The 25135-nt window shown below is 45.6% G+C and overlaps 1 protein-coding gene across 1 annotated transcript in view; it reads left to right on the top strand.

Moving 5' to 3' along the window:
* The window catches only part of LOC138741761 (gamma-aminobutyric acid receptor subunit beta-4-like), a 47395-nt gene extending 22586 nt beyond the window's left edge, over window positions 1-24809 (top strand). The window contains exons 4-6 of the mRNA XM_069896045.1: window positions 7035-7187; window positions 11806-12050; window positions 23997-24809. Of these exons, the coding sequence (XP_069752146.1) occupies window positions 7035-7187; window positions 11806-12050; window positions 23997-24347 (749 nt within the window). The 3' untranslated portion in view covers window positions 24348-24809. The remainder of the gene's footprint in view (window positions 1-7034; window positions 7188-11805; window positions 12051-23996) is intronic.
* Window positions 24810-25135: the final 326 nt, after the last annotated feature.

Below are 25135 nucleotides of genomic sequence, written 5' to 3'. Positions count from 1 at the left end.
CACACGGGGTGGCAATTTTCAGTGGCCTGTTAACCCACCAACTCTCACATCTTCGTGGGGTGAGAGCAGAGAACCTGGAGAAATGCATTCGATGCCAGAGATTGGGATTGGTCTTGGGTCTCCACAGGGTAGTGGCTCTACCAACTATGGATCTATAGGATGCTGCTATGTATGACGAGCTAGTGGGGAGGGAGCTTCACTGTGTGTCTGACCCATGTCCTTGGAGTGTGTGATGGGATGGTATAGAGAGAGCTTCTCTGAGTCTGATCTTTTTCTAAATCCTTGTATATAGGTGATATATTCAGTGATTACAATAAATCACTTTAATACAATAATTTGTTATTTACACATTCAAATTATAATACAATCCCTCACTACCCAGAACCCCGGAAGATTGGCAGGCAGTCAGCCCTGTGCCACAATGGGCCTAGTGGCATACACATTCACAAAATGCAATGGCATGCCATCCAGAAGCACGGTGAGGTGAAGCAAACATCCAGGCACTTGTTCCTAAACTTACAATACCTCCAGCTGGAAGGTTGGGGCCAACAGGATAACCACATCACTCAAATTGGAACGGAAGTGACTCAACTCATCTCCTGGAACAGTGCGGGTTTCCTGCAGGAAGTTCGTCGCTTATCTCCCGTTCCTGAGGACCGAGAGATTATTAAACCTGCGGAGAGTTCCCCTGCCACCATTAATATTTAGACTGCCTCCGGTGATCTTCATGGCAAAAGCACAGAAGATTCCTCCTCTAGCACTCTAGGTAGAAGGAGAGGAGCTGGTTCTTGAGCTCCTCCTTGTCCTGCACCCTTATATTAGGGCCTTTGAGAGGTCTTGAAACTGGTGTTCCTTCCTGGCCACTTCCGCCTCTTTCCCCTTTTTCTTGAGGATTGCACGCTGCATCTGAACCTGAAAATCTGACCCATTGGTTGGAGACCAGCTAGGTTTCATTCTGGCTTCCCTGGGAATCCCTTAAGAATTTCTGGTTGTCCTCTGGAGGGGCATGCTGGTCTCTCCCTCTGTGTTTCTCACCAGCTCAGAGGACACGTGCCTCCTCCGCTTGGTTCCACCTCCATTTCAGAACACACTTCCTTCCCAGTCCCACCAACCCCTGCTGAGCCATAGGGTCTCTCAGCTCCTCAGAGAGAACTGTTGGTTGTTTCTCCTCCAGGGGAATAGCCTGGAGACATTTTGTCTTCTTCTTCACCTTCCTCCACTGAACCCAAGTCCACCCCTCCCTTTCTCCCACACCACAGTCCTCGCCAACACTAACCACTTCAGGCATAATGTCGGGGGAAGGGACAGATTGAGAGCTGGGGAAGGGGGCAGCAGGGGATGGAATGGTGGTGCCCTCCTGGACTGCTGTGGTGGAATTGGCAGTCAGATGTTTGGGGCAATGTTTGTAAATATACCCCAACCCCCTACAGGTGTTGCACCATGATCCCCATGACTCAGGAGATTCAATAAGTATGGCCATCATACTCTAGATTAACCTGGCCTTCAGCATTTCCCTCTCACACCAGGTGCATAAACTGCTGATGCAGTTTATACAAACAAAATGCTCAAAGCCAGGGAGAGGAGGATTGAGTGTACCTCCCTCAGGGATTGCAGGTGGGGGAGGACCTGACTGAGTTTGAAGTGTAAAGCATTGGAAAGCACGTAACCTCCAATGGATCCATTGCCATGAAGATCCCCTCCCATCAGTGGCCAGGTTCACCTCGCACTCTGACCTCAGGAAGGGTGGCACTGCTGGCATAGTGGTTAGTGCAACACCTTTACAGTGCCAACGATCGCTGTCTGTAAGGCGTTTGTACGTTCATCCCTTGTCTGCGTGGGTTTTCTCTGGGGGCTCCGGTATCCTCACACTGTTCAAAACATGCCAGGGTGTAGGTTAATTGGGTGTGATTGGGCAATATGGACTCATGGGCCGAAATGGCTTGTACCATTAAATGTAGATATACAGAAGACATACTCCCATAACACTTGTCCATGGCAACAAGGCTTGCTCTAGATCCCACAGTCTCAGACATTACTTTCGAACCATGGGTGCACACACCATTCACCAGTCCTCCGAGTTAGGAGTTGAAAAGGCAATACTTCAGCAGGACCTGCAATATTTGGGTAGATTTGAGGTCCTGCCATCTTGCAGGCCGACATGATAACTGGGTACTCCAAACGCAAAGAAAACGCAGCTGCTTTCACAAGTTATCAAGAACTAGCATCATAAAAAGTTCCACCAATTAGTTCTCAGAGAAAACAGCTTAAAGAAGGGAGAAGGTAGGAGTGTTCTCCAGAAAGGCAAGGCTGTCCTTTTATCAATGTGCTCCTTCCTCCCTCTCACCTCGCGGTCATGTGTCTCCCTCTGGCCAGACCAGTGGTCTCCGAGCCTCACTAATGTCCAAGGTGCCTCCGACAAATCTTCATCCAGTTGACCTGGGCTAAGCAATCGGGATGAGCAGGTGTTGACTGAGGTAATAACTCAACATTAATTCACCTGCAGCTCCCACTAAATTGCTGAGACTGTCCTTGGCAATCTGACACCCATAGCTGCACCTGCAGCTCTCGGACACAGACAGATGCAAACCTTGCAAATTGGAATCCCTTCAAAAGAAACTCACTGCAGTCCACTGCTGAAGATGTAAATCAAATCTCTCCCACACTCCAGCATTCAGATTTCAGATCAGGTTTCCGATTTATCGTCAGAGTACATACGTGACATCACATACAGCCCCGAGATTCCTTTTTCCTGTGGGTGAGGCAGAATTACCACTAATTAGTAATGGAAAAAATAAACTGTACACAGTGTTAATATGTAAACAAAGAAAGAACTGTAAACAGATAACAAATGTAAACTAACTGTGCAATACAAGGAGAGCAAAGAAAATCAATAATGTGCACAAGTCAGAGACCTTAAGTAAGTCTCCGATTGACATTCTCTTCCACTGGAATTTTGCTTCAACTCCCAGACTCTGCGTCTGACCTTGGGGATGTGTGATGGGACAGTGTAGAGTAAACTTTGTCCTGTGGCCTGGGAGAATGTGGTGGGATGTGTCACATTTGTGGCCCGAAATGTTAAACACAAGTTTTATCAGGTAAACTTCTTAGTGGCTTTATTCTCCTGTTTCCTTTGTTCTCCTGCTTGTGTTCTTATCTCTCTCTCATACCACGTGACTTCCGGTACATCTCATACATATTCATTATCATGACATCCCTCCTTTAATCAGAAATAAACTTTACCTTCATTTACCAATATCCCTCGGAAACATACAAACATCGTAACTAATGGTAATACTATAACTCAACTACATAAAATTTACTTCCTACAGCATTCATACATGCACTTTATGATATAAGATTAAATACTGTCCCAAAGTTCTTATTAAAACTATGGCACAAAGTCTTCGTATCGTTTGGGCACTTTCCGGTTTCGTTTCGGCCTGCCTGCGATATTGTCGTCGCTTCTTGGTTGTTCACTCTCGGCGTCAGAAATACTGCTCGCCTCAGCTTCGGGTGTTTCTGGCGCTCTAGTCACTTCATCAGGAGTGCTGGTAACTGCCTCTGGAACATCATCAGGTCTCTCCGTTTCAGCATCTCGTATTGGCCTTTCAACCTCTTCACTCGATATATCTCTGGACTGGTACCTTTTTACACTTGATACATTTCTCTTATACAGGACTCCAGTCGGAGACTTGACTGTCACCGTACTGCCACTTCTGGATACGACAGTATAGGGTTGATGGTAATAAGGTGTCTCTAGCTTACCACCAGTTTCAAGCCTCACTAGAACATTATCTCCTGGCATGATGTCTGAATACTTGGCTCCACGTTTCGAATCTGTGTACAGCTTTGCTGCACCTTTCTTTTCAGCATCGTGGTCCCTCATCTCCTGGTCGTCTCAGATTTCCTTTATTTCTGGCATTTTTGTGCGGATTTTTCTCCCAAAAAATGCTTCTGCAGGACTTTTTCCAGTGGTTGCATGAGGCGTTGCTCGATAGACAGCCACATAAGATAGCAATGCTTCTCGCCAATTTTGTCCTTCTGCGTATGCAATCCTCAATCGTTTTTAAATGGATTGATTTTGTCTCTCTACTTCTCCATTGGCTTGCGGCCATTTCGGAGTTACTTTATGATGGTGGATACCTGTGGTCCTCATGTATTCTGCAAATGTCTCTGAAATGAATTGTGGACCATTGTCAGAGTATAATGTAACAGGTAATCCATATCTTGCGAATATCTCTGCTAATGCTTGTATTGTTTTTTCAGTGGTTGTGGACTTCAACACCACATACTCATAGTATCTGCTGTAGTAATCTATCACTACCATAATTGATTCACCCGTCGGTAAAGGTCCAAGAAAATCAACAGCTACGTCGATCCATGGTCCTGTCGGAAGTTGCGTACTCCGGATCAGTTCTGGCAGATTACTCCTACTTGTGATTTGACATCCGTGACAAGTTTTAACAAATTTCTCTGCGTCTTTATCACAACTTGGCCACCATACCTTGGTCCTGAGGTTTTGCTTGGTACCAACAATACCTAGGTGTCCTTCATGCGCTAAGGATACGATCTTCGGTCTCAATCTTTGCAGAATCACCAATCTGCAACCTCTTAATACACACTGTCCGATGCAACAAAGTTCGTCTCTAATGGGAATGTAAGCCTTGTGAGTACACTTGTCCCATTGTCCACTCTGTATGCATTCTCTTACTTCCTTGAGTTCTGGATCACGTTCGGATTCTCTCTCGACTTCCTTCGTAGTCACAGCTTTCGGTGTCGACTGAATAGCTACGAAGCGTACAAAGCTCTCTGTTTCTGTTCCCAATTCTGACTTGGATTGTGGACATCCATCCTTCACCAATCTGGACAGCGGATCTGCAATGTTTGCTTTCCCTGCAATGTGGATTACTTTATATTTGTAGGGTTGTAGTCTGAATACCCATCTCTCTATTCTGGCACATGGTTTGGATCTAGGTGCATAGATCACCTCTAATGGCTTATGATCTGTGATGAGTTCAAATTCAATGCTGTATAAATATGCATGGAACCTCTCACAGGCCTATACAAGTCCGAGTGCTTCTTTCTCTGTCTGAGAGTATCTTCTTTCCACATCTGATAACGATCTGCTGGCATAGGCAATGATTCTTGGTCCTCCATCATGAATCTGGACCAACACAGCTCCTAAACCAACCGGGCTGGCATCCGCTATGACTTTGGTTGATGCCGCCGGATCGTAATATCCAAGAGTTTTTGCATCTGTCAGGCTTTGCTTCAGCGCTGTGAACGCTTTCTTCTGCTCAGATCCAAAATGAAATGGTACACCTTTCCTGGTTAGTTTCCTTAGTGGTTATGCCACTGTAGCAAAATTAGGAATGAACTTTGCACAAAAATTGACCAATCCCAGGAAACTCCTCACCTCTGTTGCGTTCTGAGGTGCACGTGCATCTGCAATAGCTTTCACCTTGGCCTCTGCAGGGTTTAGTCCTTTCCGTGTAAGTCTGTGTCCCATGAAGTCCATTTCTGACACACCGAACTGGCACTCGTTTCCATTCACGGTAAGGCCTGCCTCCTGTAGTCTAGATAGTTCACGCCTCAACCGTTTGTCATGCTCTTCCTTCGTTGGTGCATGGACTATGATATCGTCAGAAATGTTGGCAACTCCAGGAATGCCTTGAATCACTCGTTGGATTTCATACTGGTAGATCTCCGAAACTGCATTAATTCCAAATGATAGTCTCTTGTAACGATACAATCCACAGTGAGTCACAAATGTAGTTACATCTCGGGAACCTGGATCCAGCTCTAATTGATGATAGCCCCATTTCAGATCAATTTTTGAGAATATCTTACTGGTAGTTAGTTCTTGAAGTATTTCCTCCACTGTTGGTATAGGGTGTCGTTCTCTAATTATAGCTTCATTGGCCATTCTCATGTCAACACATAGTCTTATGTCACCCTTTGGTTTGGGCACAATCACTACTGGGGTGACCCATTGTGTCGAATGTTCCACAGGTTCAATAATGTCTTGTTCGATCAATTCTTTAATTTTGGCTTCGACTTTCCCACGAAGTTCAAACGGAGTTCGGCGCATTGGTTGTGCCTTGGGTTTGACCGTTTCATCTACCGCTAGCTTCAATTGTCGACCTTTCAGCTTTCCTACTCCTTGGAAGACTGCGGGGAATTCTTGCTTCATATCCTTGTATGACTGAATTGAATTGACACAAGCTCCAATATGAAGTATTGCCAGGTCTTGCGGTGTGCTTCTACTCAGCAATGGTTCTCCCCTCTCTTCTATGACCATAAACTCTGCTTCGGTGTACTTATCTCCAGCTTCAACAGTTGCAGTAAAACATCCAATGGTCTGCAATGGCTTGGTTGCTGTGTATGGATACAGTTTCTTGGAACACTTCTTTGATCTTTGATCTTTTTCCTTTTCAACTTCTCCCATAAATGTCGATCAATCACATTACTGTCACTTCCTGAGTCTACAATGACCTGCACTGTCACTCCACCAATGATCACTGGGACCTTCTCATGATGTACTTCATTCAACGTAAATTGGTAACAACTCTGTTCCTCCTGGGTATCATCGTCGTCACCGTCTATCTGGCGAATGGTATCTTTCTTTCCAGGATACTTTCCTTTCCCCCAGACTTTGCCTTTGGAAGTTGTACTCTTCCTCTTCTGGTCTGCATTGGACTTGCTTTTGCACTTCTTTGCAAAATGGTCCTTACCTCCACACTTTCTGCAAACTTTGCCTTTGGCCGGGCCAAAGGGCTTGTGTTCTTATCTCTCTCTCATACCATGTGACTTCCGGTACATCTCATACATATTCATTATCATGACAGGATGGTGTACAGGGAGCTTCACTCTGACCCTGGGAGTGTGTGATGGTGCCTGCCCCATATTGACCTGCCCTAGGAGATGTATCTAAGCTATCCCAGAGATGCCTAACTGAAAATATGCTGGGATCTAACAGGATCATGTCTGTTGCTGATTGTTTCTGAGTGCTCACTTTTTGCTTCCCCCGACAGGCTCGTATCCCCGCTTGTCCCTCAGCTTTCGCATAAAGAGGAATATTGGATATTTTATTCTGCAGACTTACATGCCATCAATCCTCATCACCATCCTCTCCTGGGTCTCCTTCTGGATTAACTATGATGCCTCCGCTGCTCGAGTAGCCCTTGGTGAGTGCCTTGGAACAAAATGATCCAATTAACATCCTACACCATACGACAAGCAGGCTCACTGGATCCATGTCATAATGTCCACTCCTAGCCACACCCCATAATGTTCATTCCCAGATACATGCCATAATGTCCACTCCTTGGATATATCCCATAATGTCCATTCCCTAGATACACCCCATAACATCTACTCCTTGGATACACCCCATAATGTCCACTACCTGGATATATCCCATAATGACCATTCCCTGGATACACCCCATAATGTCCACTTCCTGGACACACCCCATAATGTCCACTCCCACAGCCTCACCCCATAATGTCCACTCCCAGCCACACCCATAATGTCCACTCCCAGCCACACCCATAATGTCCACTCCCAGCCATACCCAATAATGTTCACTCCCAGCCACCCCCGATAAACTCTACTCCCTGGATATATCTCATAATGTCCATTCCCTGAATACACCCCATAATGTCCATTCCCAGATACACCTCATAATGTCCATTCCGAGATACACCCCATAATGTCCACTCCCTGGACACAGGCCATAATGTCCACTCCCTAGACACACCCCATAATATCCATTCCCTGGATGCACCCATAATGTCCACTCCCATAATGTCCACTCCCTGGACGGACCCATAATGTCCACTGCCTGGATGCACCCATAATGTCCACTCCCATAATGTCCACTCCCTGGACACAGGCCATAATGTACACTCCCTAGACACACCCCATAATATCCATTCCCTGGACACACCCCATAATGTCCATTCCCTGGATACACACCATAATGTCCACTCCCTGGACGGACCCATAATGTCCACTCCCTGGATGCACCCATAATGTCCACTCCCATAATGTCCACACCCTGGACACACCCAACAATGTCCTCTCCCTGGGGAAATAGAACCATAGAACACTATAGCACAGAAAACAGGCCATTTGGCCCTTCTAGTCTGTGCTGAAGCATCATTCCATTTGTCCCACTAAACTGCACCCATTCCATAACCCTCCAGACCTCTCCCATCCACTTATTTATCCAATTTATTCTTAAAACCTAAGAGTGAGCCCACATTCACCACGTCAGATGGCAGCTCATTCCACACTCCCACAACTCTCAGTGAAGTTTCCCAAATGTTCCCCCTAAACCTTTCTCCTTTCACCCAAAATCCATGATCTCCCTCCTAATCTAAGTGCAAAGATCCTACTCATCTTTACTCTGTCTATACCCCTCATAATTTTGTAAACCTCTATCAAATCTCCCCTCATCCTTCTAAGCTGCAAGGAATAAAGTCCTAACCTGTTTAATCTTTCCCGGCAACATCCTCATAAATTTTCTCTGCACTCTTTCAATCTTACTGTAGTTTGGAGACCAGAACTGTACACAAAATTCCAAATTTTCCCTCACCAGTGTCTTATACAACCTCACCATAATATCCCAAGATGCCAAAAGTTTTCTTTACAACCCTGTGTACCTGTGATGCTACTTTCAGGGGATTATGTACAGGTCGTCCCTGACTTGCAACCATAATGGGGATTGAAGGATTGGTTGTAACTCAGAGTTTGTTGTAAGTTGGGGAACAGAGACCTTGGGCTGCTGTAGGAAGTGGGGACCTCAGGCTACTGGGGAGAATAGGAACCTTGGGCTGCCAGGGGGAACGAGGAACAGGGAGCGGGGACTTCGGCTGCTGCTGGGAGTGGGTCCCACTGTATACAGTACTTTTAATACAAAATATGTACTGGTACTAACAAATATTTTTTTTAAATTTTGTTTGTATGAGTGGGTGGACATAACTCACGTAGGTCGGAAGTTGTGGGCTACCTGTATCTGAATTCCTAGATCCTTTTATTCCTTTGCACTTCTCAATGCCCTATCATTTACTGTGTATGTTCAATCTTTGTTTGTCCTTCCAAAATGCAACACCTCATTCTTGTCTGCATTAAACTCCATCATTTTTCCATTTGGACCAGATCTATCTGTAAGCTTTGAAAGCCTTCCTTGCTGTCTACAATGGGTCCAATCAGTGTCATCAGAAAACTTGCTGATCCAATTTATCATGTTATCATCCAGATCATTGATACAGACAACAAACAACAATGGTCCCGGCACAGATCCATGAGGCACACCACTAGTCACAGGCCTCCAGTCTGAGAAACAACCATCCACTTCCACTCTCTGTCTTCTCCCATTCAGCCAATTTCGAATCCAGTTTTCAACCTCTCCATGGATACCTAGTTTCTGAACCTTCTCAACTAGCCTCCCATGTGGGACCTTGTCAAAAGCCTTACTAAAGTCCATGTGGACAACATTCATAGCCTTTTCTTCATCTATGTTCTTGGTAACATCCTCAAAAATGATCTACCATCCAGAAAGCCATGTTGACTATCCTTGGGTGTCCAAATACTTGTATATACGATCTCTCAGAAAGCCCTCCAATAATTTACCCACACTAACATCAGGCTCACAGACCTGTAATTTTCTGGTTCACTTTTTGGAGGCTTTTTTAAACAATGGAACCACATGAGCTACCCTCCAATCCTCCGCCCTTCACCTGTGGCTAAGGACATTTTAAATACTTCTGCCAGGGCCCCTGTAATTTCTACACTCGTCTCCCTCAAGGTCCGAAGGAATATCCTCTCAGGCCTGGGGGATTTATCTACCTTTATTCGCTGTAAGGCAGCAAGCCCCTCCTCCTCTTTAATCTCTATACATTCCAAACACCTACTGCTTGTTTCCCTTCCTTATACATTATTTTGTCCCTTACTATCCTTTTACTCTTAACCTACTTGTAGAAACCCTTTGGGTTTACCTTCACATTATCTGCCAAAGCAACCTTATTTCTTTTTGCCTTCTTGATCTCTTTCTTGAGTATTTTCTTGCATTTTTTGGACCCTTCAAATATCTTATTACCTCTACTTGCTATATCCCTTCTCAACCAGATCGCCAATATCCCTTGAAAACAATAATTCCCTCTGCCTATTAACTTTGCCTTTAATCTTAACAGCAACATATAAACTCTGCACTCTCAAATTTTCACCTTTACTGAACACATCCTTGCCAAAAAACAACTCAACCCATTTCACTCTTCCTAGGTCCTTTCTCATTTCCACAAAATTGGCTTTTCTCCAATTTAGATCTCAACTCGGGGACCAGACGTATCCTTATCCATAATTAACTTGAAACTAATTACATTATGATCACTGGACTCAAAATGTTTACCTGCACATAGTTTTATCACCTGACCTGTCTGGTTCCCTAATAGGATATCAAGTATTGCATCCTCTCTCAATAGTCCCTCTATATATTGATTTAGAAAACTTTCCTGAACACATTTGACAAACTCCAAGTCATCCAGCCCTTTCACAGTGTGGGAGTCCCTGTCAATAGGGGAAAAATGAAAATCTCCTACTGTCCAGTCCCAGATACACTCCATAATGTCCACTCCTGGACACATCCCATAACGTTCACTCCCAGACACATCCCATAACATCCACTCCCGGGCACACCCCATAACGTCCACTGCCTGGACACACCCGATAACATCCACTCCCTGGACACACCCAATAACGTCCACTCCCTGTACACATTCCATAATGTCTACTCCCTGGACACATCCCATGATGTCTACTCCCAGTCATGCTCCATAATGTCCACAGTTCCAGAATTGTTTTTCCTAAATTTTTCCCTTTTCTCACCCACATTAATCTTCTTCCATTCACACTTCCTCTGGATAGGTATGAAATGATGAACAAGTCACCATGACCTTCTCTCAATCATCACCAACATCAGCATGACATCTCCTCTGGACTTCCGCCTACCTCATAAATTCTTTATGATCTTACCTCAGTGATTTAATTCCTAAATTTCCTCTCTCACTTCTGAAGAGAGGCCATTGACCCAGGTTTCTTTCTTCACACAGAAGCTGCCTCATTTTCTTGGTATTTTCTGTCTTCTTGGATTTTATTTTGGATTTCAAAGCATCTGCACGGTTTTGTACTTGCTATTTTTTTTAATTTTTGGTTGGATGCTAATTGTGTCTCATTGGCACAGTAACAAAGTTGAATCTAATTTAATCTATTGCTCTATTGCTGTCCATGTGGAGCTGGTAGACATCAGTATCAAGCCCTGTTCTGCTTTATTTAGAGTCAGACTAATACAGTGAAGAAACAGGCCCTTCAGCTCAACTTTCCCATGCTGACCAAAAGGTCCACCCTCACCAGTCCCAGCTGTCCATGCCCCTCTAACTCATCCTATTGATGTCTCTGACTAGACCTTGATGACCAAGTCCCAAGTTACTCCAGCACTTGGTCCTGGGAATCAAGCCAATCTCAACTAAAGCAATGATTGTTCTTCAACAGTAACAGTTACCAACACTCTGGAACAATCTGAGATGTTGAATAAACACTGCCCAGATTTATTATCATCTGATTATATGAACAGAAACGGACAAAACAGCGTTTCACCAGGCACACATAATACACAGCACATAATAATCACATTAAAATAATATAAAATAAATATGAATAAATATTTGGAACAATTTACATTTAATTTCTAAGAGATAAAATTGTCTGATACTAATTACATTCTCCTCAATGTCTCCACGCCAGGAGTAACAACCGTTCTGACAATGACCACCATCAATACCCATCTCCGAGAAACTCTCCCCAAGATCCCGTACGTTAAGGCCATTGACATCTACCTGATGGGTTGCTTCGTGTTTGTCTTCCTGGCCTTGCTGGAGTACGCCTTCGTCAATTACATCTTCTTTGGCAAGGCCCCGACTCAGCAGAGGAAACCGATGGGCAAGGTCAGCAAGAACAACGCAGAGAGGAGCCGGCTCGCCAACACTGGGGTGAGTCTGTGGTCATCTTGGCAAGGTTAGGAAATTAATGTGGGAATGGAAGGTGGACTCAGCTCGCCTGATCCTTGTCCAACCTCTTTCCCTCTCCTCCAGCCAAAACTTCAATGCTCTCAGACTGGAAAATGCAATGCTCAGAATCCACATTCTTCTGAAACTAGGCGGTCCTAAACATTTCTCCTCACTTCAGGTGCAATTAGTGGCTTCTGATTGTAAAAATAATTCTCCATGTGGCCAAAATAAATTGAAGCACATTGTTGATGTGATGAGATGACAGAGCTCCAAGATGTGAAGGTATCCGGGTCTCCCAGCACGTGGATTGTAGAAAGCTAGACACAGGTACAGAAAATAATGAGGTACTCCACCAATTGGTGGTGTTTATTGCCCAGGAGTCTGACTAAAATAAGAGTAAGCTTGCACAATGCACAAATATGCTGAGAAACTCAGCAGGCCACACCTCATCCATAGGAAGTGAAGGGCAATCCAGGTTTGAGGTTCAAAGGTCCTTTTATTGTCACGTAATTATACATTAAAAATGTAACATACATGATAATAACTTTTGTCTGCTGTAAGGCAAACAAAGAATCACCTTGAGGATTTCCAGGCACACCTAACAATACAGTTAGACCCCTACTTACAATGGGATTCAGTTCCGCAATTAGCATCATAAGGTGAATTTATCCTAAGTCAGGGTCATCCTATACAGACAGCTTTTAGTGCCACTCCTGCCGGGAGGCTGACCTGACATCCACACTCCTGCCGGGAGGCCGACATCCTCACTCCCATTGGGAGACTGACCCGAAGTCACCGCTCCTGCCGGGAGACTGACCTGACGTCCCCGCTCCTGCCGGGAGACTGACCCAACGTCCCCACTCCTGCCGGGAGACTGACCCAACATCCCCGCTTCTGCCGGGAGACTGACCTGACGTCTCCGCTCCTGCCGGGAGACTGACCTGACGTCCCCGCTCCTGCCGGGAGACTGACCTGATGTCCCCACTCCCACCAGGAGACTGATATGAAGTCCCCCTCCCGGCGGGAGGCCAACATCTCCACTCCTGTTGGAAGACTGACCTGACATCCCCGCTGACCCGACATCCCCATTCCTGCTGGGAAGCTGACCTGATGACCCCATTCCTGCTGGGAGTCTGACCTGATGTCCCCACTCCTGTCGGGAGATTGACTCGACGTCCCCATTCCTGCCGGGAGACTGACCCAACGTCCCCGCTTCTGCCAGGAGACTGACCCGATGTCCCCGCTCATGCTGGGAACCTGAGATGGTGCCTGATAACTAGGGGCAGCGGCATCACCTTGCAACCTATGTGGTGATTTGGAACGCAGGCGCAGCTCTCTCTCCCTCCCCAGCAATAGCGATCTGCACCTGCGTTCCAAATCACCTTTCTTTTAAAAAATAGCGTTGAGTCGCCGAAGCATGACTGGGAGGTGATCTATGTGCACTGATTGGAGAAGGAAAAGCAGCCACGTTGTAGGAGAAAGAGAATCAAAACACTGAATATAGAAAAGTACAGCACAGAACAGGCCCTTCGACCCATATATTCCTTTAAAAAAGTACTCAACCCTATTACCCTGCAACCCTCTATTTTTCTTCCATCCGTGTGTCTGTCTACGAGTCTCTTAAATGCCCCTAATGATTCAGCCTCCACCACCATCCCTGGCAAAGCATTCCAGATACCCACAACTCTCTTACCCCTGATGTCTCCCCTAAACTTCCCTCCCTTCACTTTATACAGACGTCCTCTGGTGTTTGCTATTCCTGCTCTGGAAAAAATATGCTGGCTGTCCACCCTGTCTATGCCTCTCATAATCTTGTCGACCTCTATTAAGTCTCCACTCATGCTTCTTCACTGCAAAGAGAAAAGTCCCCGCTCTGCTAGCCTTGCCTTGTAAGAATTAGTATCCAATCCAGGCAACATTTCCTCTGCCCCCTCTCCAAAGCTTCCACATCCTTCCTGTAATGAGTCACTGAGTGTCCATGGATTTCCCTCCAGCTCTCCTGCCAGCTGCAATTCATTGACAACCTGACCTCAAGGACCAAACCTGTCAAACCCCATGAACCAGTGCCCAGCTGTCTGTGGCCTTTGTGGGTCGCTCAGCTGCTGAGGCCCTCCCTGATCCGCGGCCGCGGTCACCTTCCCTTGTAGGTCCTTCAGACACTGAGGCCCTCCCTGGTTCGTGGCTGTGGTCGCCTTCCCTTGTAGGTCCTTCAGATGCTGAGGCCCTTGCTGGCCCTCTGACATGGTCACCATGCTGTAGGGTCTTCTCCTCTGCTTCTCTTTCTCAATGGGGGTTGTTCTCCCCGTTTCTGGTGCCCTGCGCTGGTCCACTGCTCCTCCAGAGTTGGCAACCCCTTGCGGCCGCAGCCGAGCACAGGCACTACCATCTTGAGAGATCAACGTTTCAGGTCCTAGCCATTAATCAGAAATCTAGAGAGGCAGGTTGAAGCCTGAATAAAAGTGTTGGGGGAGGGCGAAGGGGGGGGAGAGAAGGAGAGGAGAGTGAAGGGGCAGGGGGAGGAGCACATGCTCAATCAGAAAGTGGTAATCAGTGGATACAGGTGAGAGGACATAAGAGGGAAAAGCTGAGAAACGATGGAGAGAAGTCATTGGGCTGAGAAGGGTAGCTCCCTGACAGGAGAAAAAGTAGGTGGAGAGCTGGAGGAAAGGGGTAGGGAGACTGGTGGAGGGGGGGGGTTAATGGAAATAGGAGGTCGAGGTTGATGCCAGCTAGTTGGAGCCTGCCATGACAGACTAAGAGGTCTGGTTCCTCCAATTTGCGAGTGGCAGCGGTTTGGCAGCATGCAAGGCTGTGGACAGACATGTCAGTGTGGCGATGGGGTGTGGATTGAAGCAGTTGGCCACTGGGAGGTCCTGGCTGTTGCAGCACATATAAGGCACATAGCGAAGCAATCTCCCAGTATGACTCCAGGTAAGGACTGAGTGTATACACATTTTGTTTATAACATACAGAATTTATCTCCTTACTTAAAGGAGAATGGCAATTAGCGCAATGCTGTTAACAGCACCAGCGATCAGGACCAGGGTTCAAATCCCGCGCTGTCTATAAGGATTTTGTACATTCATGTGGGTTTTGTGTGGGTTTTCCATGTGTTGATGCCGCATGCCTCCCGTCATTCCAAATGAACCGGGGGTGAAGGTCAATTGGGTGTAATGTGGAAGTATTTTAATGAAAGTTTTACCAGAGTAAAACCAGGATTGGGCAGCTACTCTTATGAAAATGATTGGAGTGGTTTGAACCAACTGGAATTCAGAAGAGAGAAAGGGGATTTTGACTGAAGTATACAGGTCCTGGACAGGGTGGATGTTTTCCCTTGTTGTTTAAAAAGAAATGGGATTTAAGACAAGGTTGAGGTGATTTTTTTTTCTCACCGAAAGTCAAGAATCTTTTGAACTCTTCTTCAATTATTTGCCAAAATAGTACATTGCAATATTTTTCAGACATGGGTGATAGGCCTTTGATAAACAAAGGGGTGAAAGGTGACCATGCGCTGACAATAGTCTGAAGCTAAGGTTATAAACAGATCAGCCACAATCTTCTTAAATGGACAGCAGTTTGAAGGAGGCATTTGCTTTATTTTCAGACACAAGCTATAGATCCCTGAAGTCCATGTCCTTGAAACATCTCACACCAGCCTATCCATAAACTTCCACAGAACCACCAAAGATCTGTCCACACCACTGGCTCAGCACAACTTTTTGCACTTCAACCAACTGTGAATATTTATGATTTGTTTTCCCTTTTCCTTTGACACTATCATCCTTTATTCTCTTTTCATGAGTGTTTTATGTACCTGGGAATCTACAGAAAATAAGATGCTGCCGCAAAACACCGAATTTCATGACTTGTTCATGACATAAATCCTCATTCTGTTCTGGACCTTGTACATGACAATATGTCCTTACCACCCTCCTTTACGCCAGCAAGATCTGGACTGTCTACAACAGACAAGCCAAACAGCTCAACCACTTTCACCTGAGCTGTCTCTGCAGACCCCCCACCCCCCACATCAGGTAGCAGGACAAAGTCCCCGACACGGAAATCCTGGAACGAGCTGGGCTCTGCAGCATCTACACCCTCCTGCTGAAAGCCCAAGCCAGGTAGGTTGGACATCTGGTCAGAATGCAAGACGGCCGATTGCCTAAGCAGTTGCTTTATGGAGAACTGTGTCAAGGCAAGCGCTCAGTCGGTGGGCAGAAGAAACGTTACAAAGACTGCCTCAAAGTGTCCTTCAAAGACCTGGGTGTTGACATCAACACATGGGAAACCCTTGCCCTCGACCGTCCAGCTTGGTACACCAAGGTCACCTCAAGAGCCCGTGCAGCTAAAGTCAGGCCCATCATTGAGGTGCAACAAAAGCGTGCTGTGCGCAAGGCCCGAGCAGCATCCACTGCCACAACAGCACCCACCCACTTGTGTCTCACATGTGGGTGAGCTTTCAGGGCCCGGATTGGCCTCATCAGTCACCTCTGGACCCACAGCCACCAATCCCCAATTTGATTTTGAAGGCATAGTCATCTTTGACTATGAAATACAAACAACAACAAGAATGATGACATGTAGAACATGAAAGTCTGCAGACACCATGGTTGAAGTAGAAACACAATGTGTGAGAAACTCAGCATGTCAATCGGTGTCCTTTATGTAGAAAAGATAATGATTCAAAACCAACATTTTGGCCTTGAGTCCATCATCAAGGAATGGACAAAATGTCAGCAGGTGCCCATACCAAATGGTGGATGGGGAGGGGCAGGAGAGGAGCACATTCCCACAGGTGATAAATGGATAACGGAGGGAGGGCACAGCAGCAAACAAGGGGAGGGGGGACGGCTCTGTGAATGGAGAGTGAAGGGGGTGAAGAGCTGAATGAAAGAAGACAGAGGGATGGAGAACATAGAAATGGAACAGGGAGGGGGTTAGCAGAAGCTGGAAGTTGACGTTAATGCCATCCAGCTACAGGATGACGAGATGGAAAATTAGGTGATGCTCCTCCAATTTACAGGTGGTTTGACAGTATACGAGGCCATGTCAGAATGAAAGTGAGGCATAGAATTGAAGTGGCAGGCCACTGGGAGATCCCTGTCACCGATGCGGATAGAGCGAAGGTGCTCGGCAAAGCGATCTCCCAGTCTGCGCCCAGTCTCTCCAATATAGAGAAGGCCACAATGGGAGCACTGGATGCAGTAGATGTCTTCTGCGGATATAGAAGTGAAGTGTTGCTTTATTTGGAAGGACTATTTAAGGCCCCAAATGATTGTGAGGGAGGGTGGGTGAATGAAGCTTATAGACGTGTTTTTAATATGACAATAAGCTTCGTTCATTATTTATTGATTCACCTGATATGCTCTAGACTCCCTCTGTAGAGAGGAAGCTTTCCAATGCCTTGCCAGCCAACCCCTCAAAGGATATTGTACATTTCATGACATCACCTCTCATCCACGAAACTTTGGGATAGCACAGTGGTGCAGAGGTTAGCTCAACAACTTTACGGCGCTAGCGTTCAGGACCAGGGTTCGAATCCTGCGCTGTCTGTAAGGAGTTTGTACATTCTCCCCATGTCTGTGTGGGTTTTCCTCATGGGCTCCAGTTTCTTCCCACCATTCAGAATGTAGCAGGGGTCGTAGGTTAATTGGGCGGCACAGACTCGTGGGCCAACATGGCAAAAATATAAAATATTTTAAAGATAAATTTTAAAATATTTAAAAATTGGAGTTAAAATGTACATTTACATGTCTCTTATCATATAACAACCAATTTCTTTCAAAATTTTGTTGGTGAACAGGTTGGTTGAGTTTCTAAATCAGAAAGACCAGCAATAAACGTGTACTCCTTCCCTCTGTACCACAAGTTCTTCTAACTCCTTCAGATACACACACACACGCACACGCACACACACACACCCACACCCACACCCACACACCCACCCACACACACACACACACACCCACCCACCCACACACACACCCACCCACCTACACACACCTACACACACACCCACACACACCCACCCACACACACCCACCCACCCACACACACCCACCCACCCACCCACACACTCCCACCCACCCACCCACACACACACACACCCACCCACCCACACACACACCCACCCACCTACACACACACCCACACACACCCACCCACCCACCCACACACACCCACCCACCCACCCACCCACACCCACACACACACACACACACACACACACACACACACACACGCACACATTAAAACCGGGAAATAGACCATGTCCAATTAACAATATATCATTAATTTCAAGTTAATCCAACCTTTATAGAATGAAACAAAATGAAATCTACTCTTAAAGCCAAAATCACAGCAAAGTGGATCTTGGAAATCTGCAGCACAGCGCACATCCTTGGGCCCACATTGTTGTGCCAACATAATAACCTACTTTACCAACTTCCTCCTGTCTAATGCTCTGTTTTTCTCACTTCCAGGTACTTATCTAATAGTCTCTTGAAAGAACCCATTTCATCTGCCTCCACCGTTATTGGCAGCATCACATTCCAAGCACTCACCACTCTCTGAATGACGTCCTTATCTCTTACTTCCCTCTATACTTCCTCTCTATCACCCTAAAACTATGCCCCATTTGCTTTAGCTATTCCAGTCCTCGGGTAAGGCCTCTGGCCATCCACATGATCAATGCCTCGTCACCTCGTACATCTCTCCTCCTCCGTAACGAGGAGAAAAGGCCAAGTTCACTCAACCAGACCTGTGGGACACGTAGATAAATTAATAGAAAGTGAATCAAGTTAATGTTAGGGAAGAATATACACAGGTGTCATGACCAAGGCCAGAACATATGGAGCCAGGAGAGGAGGTTACAGGTAAGCAATGTGTCCTATACAACCAGTGCCTGATCACCACTGTTTACAAAGAATAGTTTGCACAAGAATCAGATCTGTCGATGGCACTAAACTATGGGTATAATTTTGGGCTGACTGCTCACTTATTACGGCCTATCATCAGTCCCTTTCTCAGCCCTCAATGAAACCCCTTGCTGACGGTCAGTACTCATCCCCCACCCACCCCCCAAATCTCTCTGATCCAATCTTGTCTCTTGACTCTTCTACCTCTGAATTGAAAACTGAACCCCCTCCACTTCCACCTCCCGCAAATCTAAGGAAGAGTCCCTGACCTGAAACGTTAACTAGATTCTCTCACCACAGATGCTGCTCAACCGGCTGTTCTCCCAGCATTTTCTGGTTTAGTTCCAAATTCCATAATCTGTATTTTTATTTGTTTTCCATTATTTATACTGATTAAGTATATTTTAGTGTGTAAGGTAAAGGGGGAGGGGGATGTATGGGGGAGGGGAGGAGAATGAGCTTATTCATGGGGTTTTGAAGGAAAGAGATCCAGATTCAGGGACATAAACTGCTTAAACATTGCACTGATTTTCCAGATTTCAGATTTATTGTCAGAGTACTGTTGCGGAGCCCAGAGGACCCCAAAAACCAGCATCAGTGAATATGCACCACAACACAGGGTTACTTAAACAAAAGTAGTTTTTTAATTTATTTGAACAAGAAAAAAGAATTAAACTTTAACTTATTACTTAACTACTTAATCCCCCCCTCTAACACTAAGAGCAGATGTGTGTAATGTATATTTAAGATTAGAAAAGTTCTTTGGATCACAGTCCAATCTCACTTGTTGCAGGCAATTCTTGTACTGTGCACAGAAGTTAGCATTAACAAAGTTCACCAGGCTTTGGTGCTTAACAGGCAAATAGTTACCACTCAGGAGGGTTCTTGCTGGTTTTCAGAGAGAGATTCCTTTTCCAGGACATCCACAACTGATTCCTTCTCAATCAGTCTTGCTGAGAAACTTGCCCCCTTCAGAGTTCTCCAGAAGATCCTCTTTCTTTCAGGTCACCTTTCACACCACCAGTCTTCTCCTTTGACCAGGCAGTCTTTCAAATGTTTGCCAGCTTGTCCCTCTGGAACTGATTTCTGTCACTCTTCTCTCTGTTTCACACCCTCCCTCTCTGAGATCAAAACTCTTCTCCAGTGCTTGCAAAGATTACATGCTCTCCCAGGCAACCTGCTGTCGATACTTTGTTGCCTCTTGCAAAAAGCACTCTGCAAAAATTCTGTTTTAAAATGTGTGGGTGCAAGCTGCTCTAACAATTCCTCCCAAGCCACCTCTAAGTACTCTGTCTTAGTGGGTACATGACATCACATATAATTCTGAGATCCTTTTTCTTGTGGTCCAGGCAGAATTACCACTTACTGAACATGCAAAAAAAACTACATGTAAACAGGTAACAAATGTAAACAAACTAACTGCAATACAGAGAGAATTAAAAAATCAATAAAGTGCACAAGTCAAAGTCCTTAAATGAGTCCCTGATTGAGTTTGTTGTTGAGGACTCTGAGGGTGGAGGGGGAGCAGCTGTTCCTGAACCTGGTGGTGTGAGTCTTGTGGCACTGATGCCTCTTTCCTGATGGCAGCAGCAAGAACAGAGCATGTGCTGGGTGGTGTGGATCTTTGATAATTGCTGTTGCTCTCTGACGGTAGTGTTCCCTGTACATGTTCTCAATAGTGGAGAGGGTTTTGCCTGGAAAGTCCACTGCCTTTTGCAGGGCTTTGCATTTGGGGATATTGGTTTTCCCATGATGAAGCCAGTCAGCCCACTTTCCACCACATATCTGTAGAAATTTGCGAGGATCTCTGCTGTCATACCAAAACTCTGCAAACTCCTGAGGAAGTAGAGGGGCTGACATGCTTTCTTCATGATGCCATTAGTGTGTTTGATCCAGGAAATATCCTGTGAGACAGTGGACTCCCAAGAACTTAAATTTTTATCTAGGTCTGAGATGTCGAGGTCATATTTGATCCATATAAAAGCTCAGTTTTAGTAAAGGAAATCCAGGAAAAGTGGAATAGTCCTGGTATCACTGTTCCAGAAAGGTTGGAGGACCAGGGGTGGTGCAGAAACAATTCACAATAATCTGCAACTCAATAAAACAATCTGTAATGATAAGCAAGGATGGGCCATTGAGCAGAAGGTACAAGTGCTCAAGAACTGAAGTTTCCAGATTCGAGGACAGTTTCTTTCCTGCTGTTTATCAGGCTCGTAGCTGGATCTCATGCTTGCATATTATCTTTCATAAATATTTTTGACTAGTTTTTATATCATTTCCATGGAGACATACAGTGTGGAAACATGCCCTTCTTTCCAAACTTGCTTCCCCACGCTGACCAAAATGTCCCTGCCTTTATTAAACCCACCTGTCTGCATTTGGCTCATATCCTTCTAAACCTGGGGGAGGGGGACAAAAGGGGCCACAGTACATTTAAGGTGGGCCACGGAATGAAATAATCATAATTTTTTTTTAATTTTGTTTCCATAATCAGTAGGAGAGAAATAGAAAAGAAATCAACTGCTTCACAGCAGACCTGATGTACACATCATGAAATAGCCTATCCAATCTATGTCTCTGTAACCTGCACTATTTGTCCACAATAACACATTTATTTGTTACCACTGCAGTTAGAGTTAAAGCTGAACACACTCTGCTGGTGGAACTCAGTGGGTCGAGCAACATCAGTGGGAGAAAAAGAACGGTCGATATTTCATCGAGGCTGTGGATGCAAAGAAGCCAGTGTAAAGAGGACAGGGTGGGAGGGTGGACTAGAACCAGGGAGAGGTGAAACGTGATGGGCAAAAGATTACCAGGTGCCAGACAGGAAGCAAAGCGGTCATGTGGAGGAAGATAAGCCAGATTGGGGGGGTGGGGGGTAGGGGAGGGCACCATGTGGATAGCACACAAAACTGAGATTCTTATCATATGCCAGTTCAATTAATAATAAAGCAATCCAATTTAATTCTTCCCCAAAAGAGAGAAGGCAGAGATCTTTCAGTGACAATTCTTCAGCTTATAAAAGATGAGGTAAGCTTTGAGAAAATATTTTCTCGCGTGGAGACACCTTAAGTTAGGCTCCATAAATACAAAACAGACTTCAATAATTAAGCTGTACAGGAATTTGAAGAGTAATTTCACTCTCATGAGGATAAATTTGAGGCAAATTGAACAAAGATATTAACATAGATATGTTAATGAAGAAGGTGATAAAGTATTAAGGAAGGGATGATAAACCTCTTTGATGGATGGGGTTAAGTGTAGTGCACTGTGGACTGTACCCTGACCAGGAGGATAAACCCCATTGATGGATGGGGTTAAATGTAGTGCACTGTGGACTGTACCCTGATCGGGATGATAAACCTCTTTATTGGATGGGGTTAAGTGTAGTGCCCTACGGACTGTACCCTGGCCAGTTACATCACAGCTTGATTTGGAAACTCAAGTGCCCAGGAATGCAGAGGGTATCAGACCTCAACAGGTCCATCACAGGCTCCGACCTCCCATGCACAGAAATCATGATATGTGAGACACTGCCTCAAGAAGACAGACAGCATCAAGCACCCCCACCATCCTGGCTATAACCTCTTTTTGTTGCTACATTCAGACAGAAGCCTGAAGAACCAGCACATGTCGGTACCGTTTTTATCCAGCAGTCATCAGGCTTGTGAATCTCTCAGTGTCCCTCTGCATAAACTACTCCAGGACCACCAAAGTTTTGCATTACCACTTTCTCCAGCCACCAACTTCAACGGTGAATTTTTATACTTTTATATTTATGACCTTTTTGTCACAATTTATATAACTCGTGTTGGTGCATCTTAGAACATTGTATGGTTGCCGTAGCGGTTAGTGCCACACCTTTACAGCGCCAGCAATCGGGACTGGGGTTCGAATCCCGTGCTGTCTGTAAGGAGTTTGTACATTCTCCTCATGTCTGTGTGGGTTTTCCCCGGGGGTTCTGGTTTCCTCCCACCAATCAAGACGTACCGGGGGTGTAGGCTAATGGGGTGCAAATTGGGTGGCACAGGCACGTGGGCTGAAATGGCCTATTACCGCGCTGTATGTCTCAATTTTTTTTAAAAAACACAGTGATGCTGTGGCATCAGGAGGTGGTGGAATCCACTTGGTGCCTCTGAAGGGACTCCCCTTTCTCTTTTCGGATAGGGCACTAGATTAGTGATGTCTCTGTGTGCCTTGAGAGGGCAAACAGAGGAAAACAAATATGGCACATTTATACACAAAGCAATAAGGAACCTCGCATATGGGAAAGGGGATGGGCACTGTAGTGACCCAGGGAGCATAAAGTTCAGCCTGAACCAAGGGAGGAGACACAGCAGTAACAGCATGTCCTGAATGTGCATTGAAGGGTCTTTTCTGTTCTTTCTGAACACAGTTATTCCTAAACAATTTAGCCCACTGAACATATGAAGTTATTCAGCTTGCAGGGCTGTTGAAGGTGAGAGGAGAAGAAAATCAAGGGAGAATCAGAGGTACTTTTTTTTACACAGTGGTGGCTGCATGGAATGCAGTGGTCGAGGCTGGTACAATGGGGACATTAAAAAACTCTTAGCCGGACACATGGATGTAAGGAAAATAGAGGATGATGGGTGTGAGGGAGGGAAGGGCTAGATTGTGTTGGGGTAAGTTCACATTGTTCAACACAACATCATGGGCTGAAGGGCCTACACGGTACTGAAATATTTTCTGTTCTATGATCTAATCATGGAGTTATGTCTTCAGTTTGACATCACACTAAACCATGAACCAAACAGATATTCTCCCTGAAACAAAAATCACGGCATTTTAAACAAGGTTACCACAAACTCCAATTCTCAAAATTATAAAAAAATTATTACATCAAATGTTTTAGAAGCTGATGAGCAATTTGGTTGCTGACGTCATGCAGATGCTCAGTAACTGTGCCACAAGGGAGGAGTCCCGGCAGCCATATCAAATCATTAAGTGCGTGTCACATGAATAGAACTAACAGTGGTCTCTCTTCATGTAGATCGATGTGCACGGAAACATCCTCCTCAGCGCCTTGGAACTCAACGAGGAAATCTTGCCATCGGAGGTTGCCAGCAGCGTGAGCGACTCTCGCAATTCTGTCATGTCATTTGATAGTTCCGGAGTTCAGTTCCGAAGGGTCGGATCCAGGGACGGTTTGGGGCTCACCACCAGGGAGCGCAATACAGACCGTGACCTCACCAAGACCCGCCTGCACCGTCGATCCTCGAAACTCAAATTGAGGATCCCGAGGCTCACAGATGTTAGTGCGATTGACAAATGGTCAAGAGTTGTGTTTCCCATAACTTTTGGCTTCTTCAACATAATCTACTGGTTGTACTATGTGCACTGACAGAGAGAGGTGGGTCCCAGCTCAAGAAAGGAACCGACAGGTCTGATGGCCACGTGAAACCAACTGCCAGTGTTAACGTGACCAGGACTTTGTACACATGTAAAAATTGACAATGAGTGAAACCTCAACCTGCACTGGAATGCTTTGTACAGTTGTACTCACAGCAGTTCCATGTTCCCTGACATTGAAACCATGATTTGCTGGCCTCTGCTCTTCAATTGCATGCTTATAATTTCGAACCAGTGCAGACCACTAACTATAAACAGCTTTCAGAGACTGCTGAGCCCAGCTATCTGCGCAGCACTGCTACTGGTGAACTATCAGGGAGAGTCAGCAGGGAGCAAGTGTAGGTAGGTAGGGTGGGAGGGGAATATGGGACACAGAAAGCCCTTCATTAGACCCCCACCAGCCACAGAGAGAGTTGGTCGCTATAACTCGGGTGCTCCAATTTTCCCTAAGTCCCAAAGGTTGGTGGGTTGATTGTCCTCAATGTGTGGGTGAGGGGGAGAACCAGGGGTGGGGGTGGGGGGAGTCACTGGGAATGGAATAGAATGCTAAAAAAATGGGATCGATGGTAAATTAAATGACTTTTATGGTTAACATCAACCCAATGGGCCGGGGCTGGTTTCCATTCTTTATCTGTTCAGAAATCCATGATTCCTTTAGAGAGGCGTCCATCTTGTTTTGTACATAAAATGACCATCTTGACACTCCCCAAACTGCCCAGTCACCAACATCTAGACATCACCAACCAGCCCAATCACCAACATCTAGACATCACCAACCAG

Source organism: Narcine bancroftii, chromosome 8 (genome assembly GCF_036971445.1).
Source record: "Narcine bancroftii isolate sNarBan1 chromosome 8, sNarBan1.hap1, whole genome shotgun sequence".
In the NCBI taxonomy this organism is placed as follows: domain Eukaryota; kingdom Metazoa; phylum Chordata; class Chondrichthyes; order Torpediniformes; family Narcinidae; genus Narcine; species Narcine bancroftii.
This window is presented reverse-complemented; position numbering and strand designations above follow the sequence as displayed.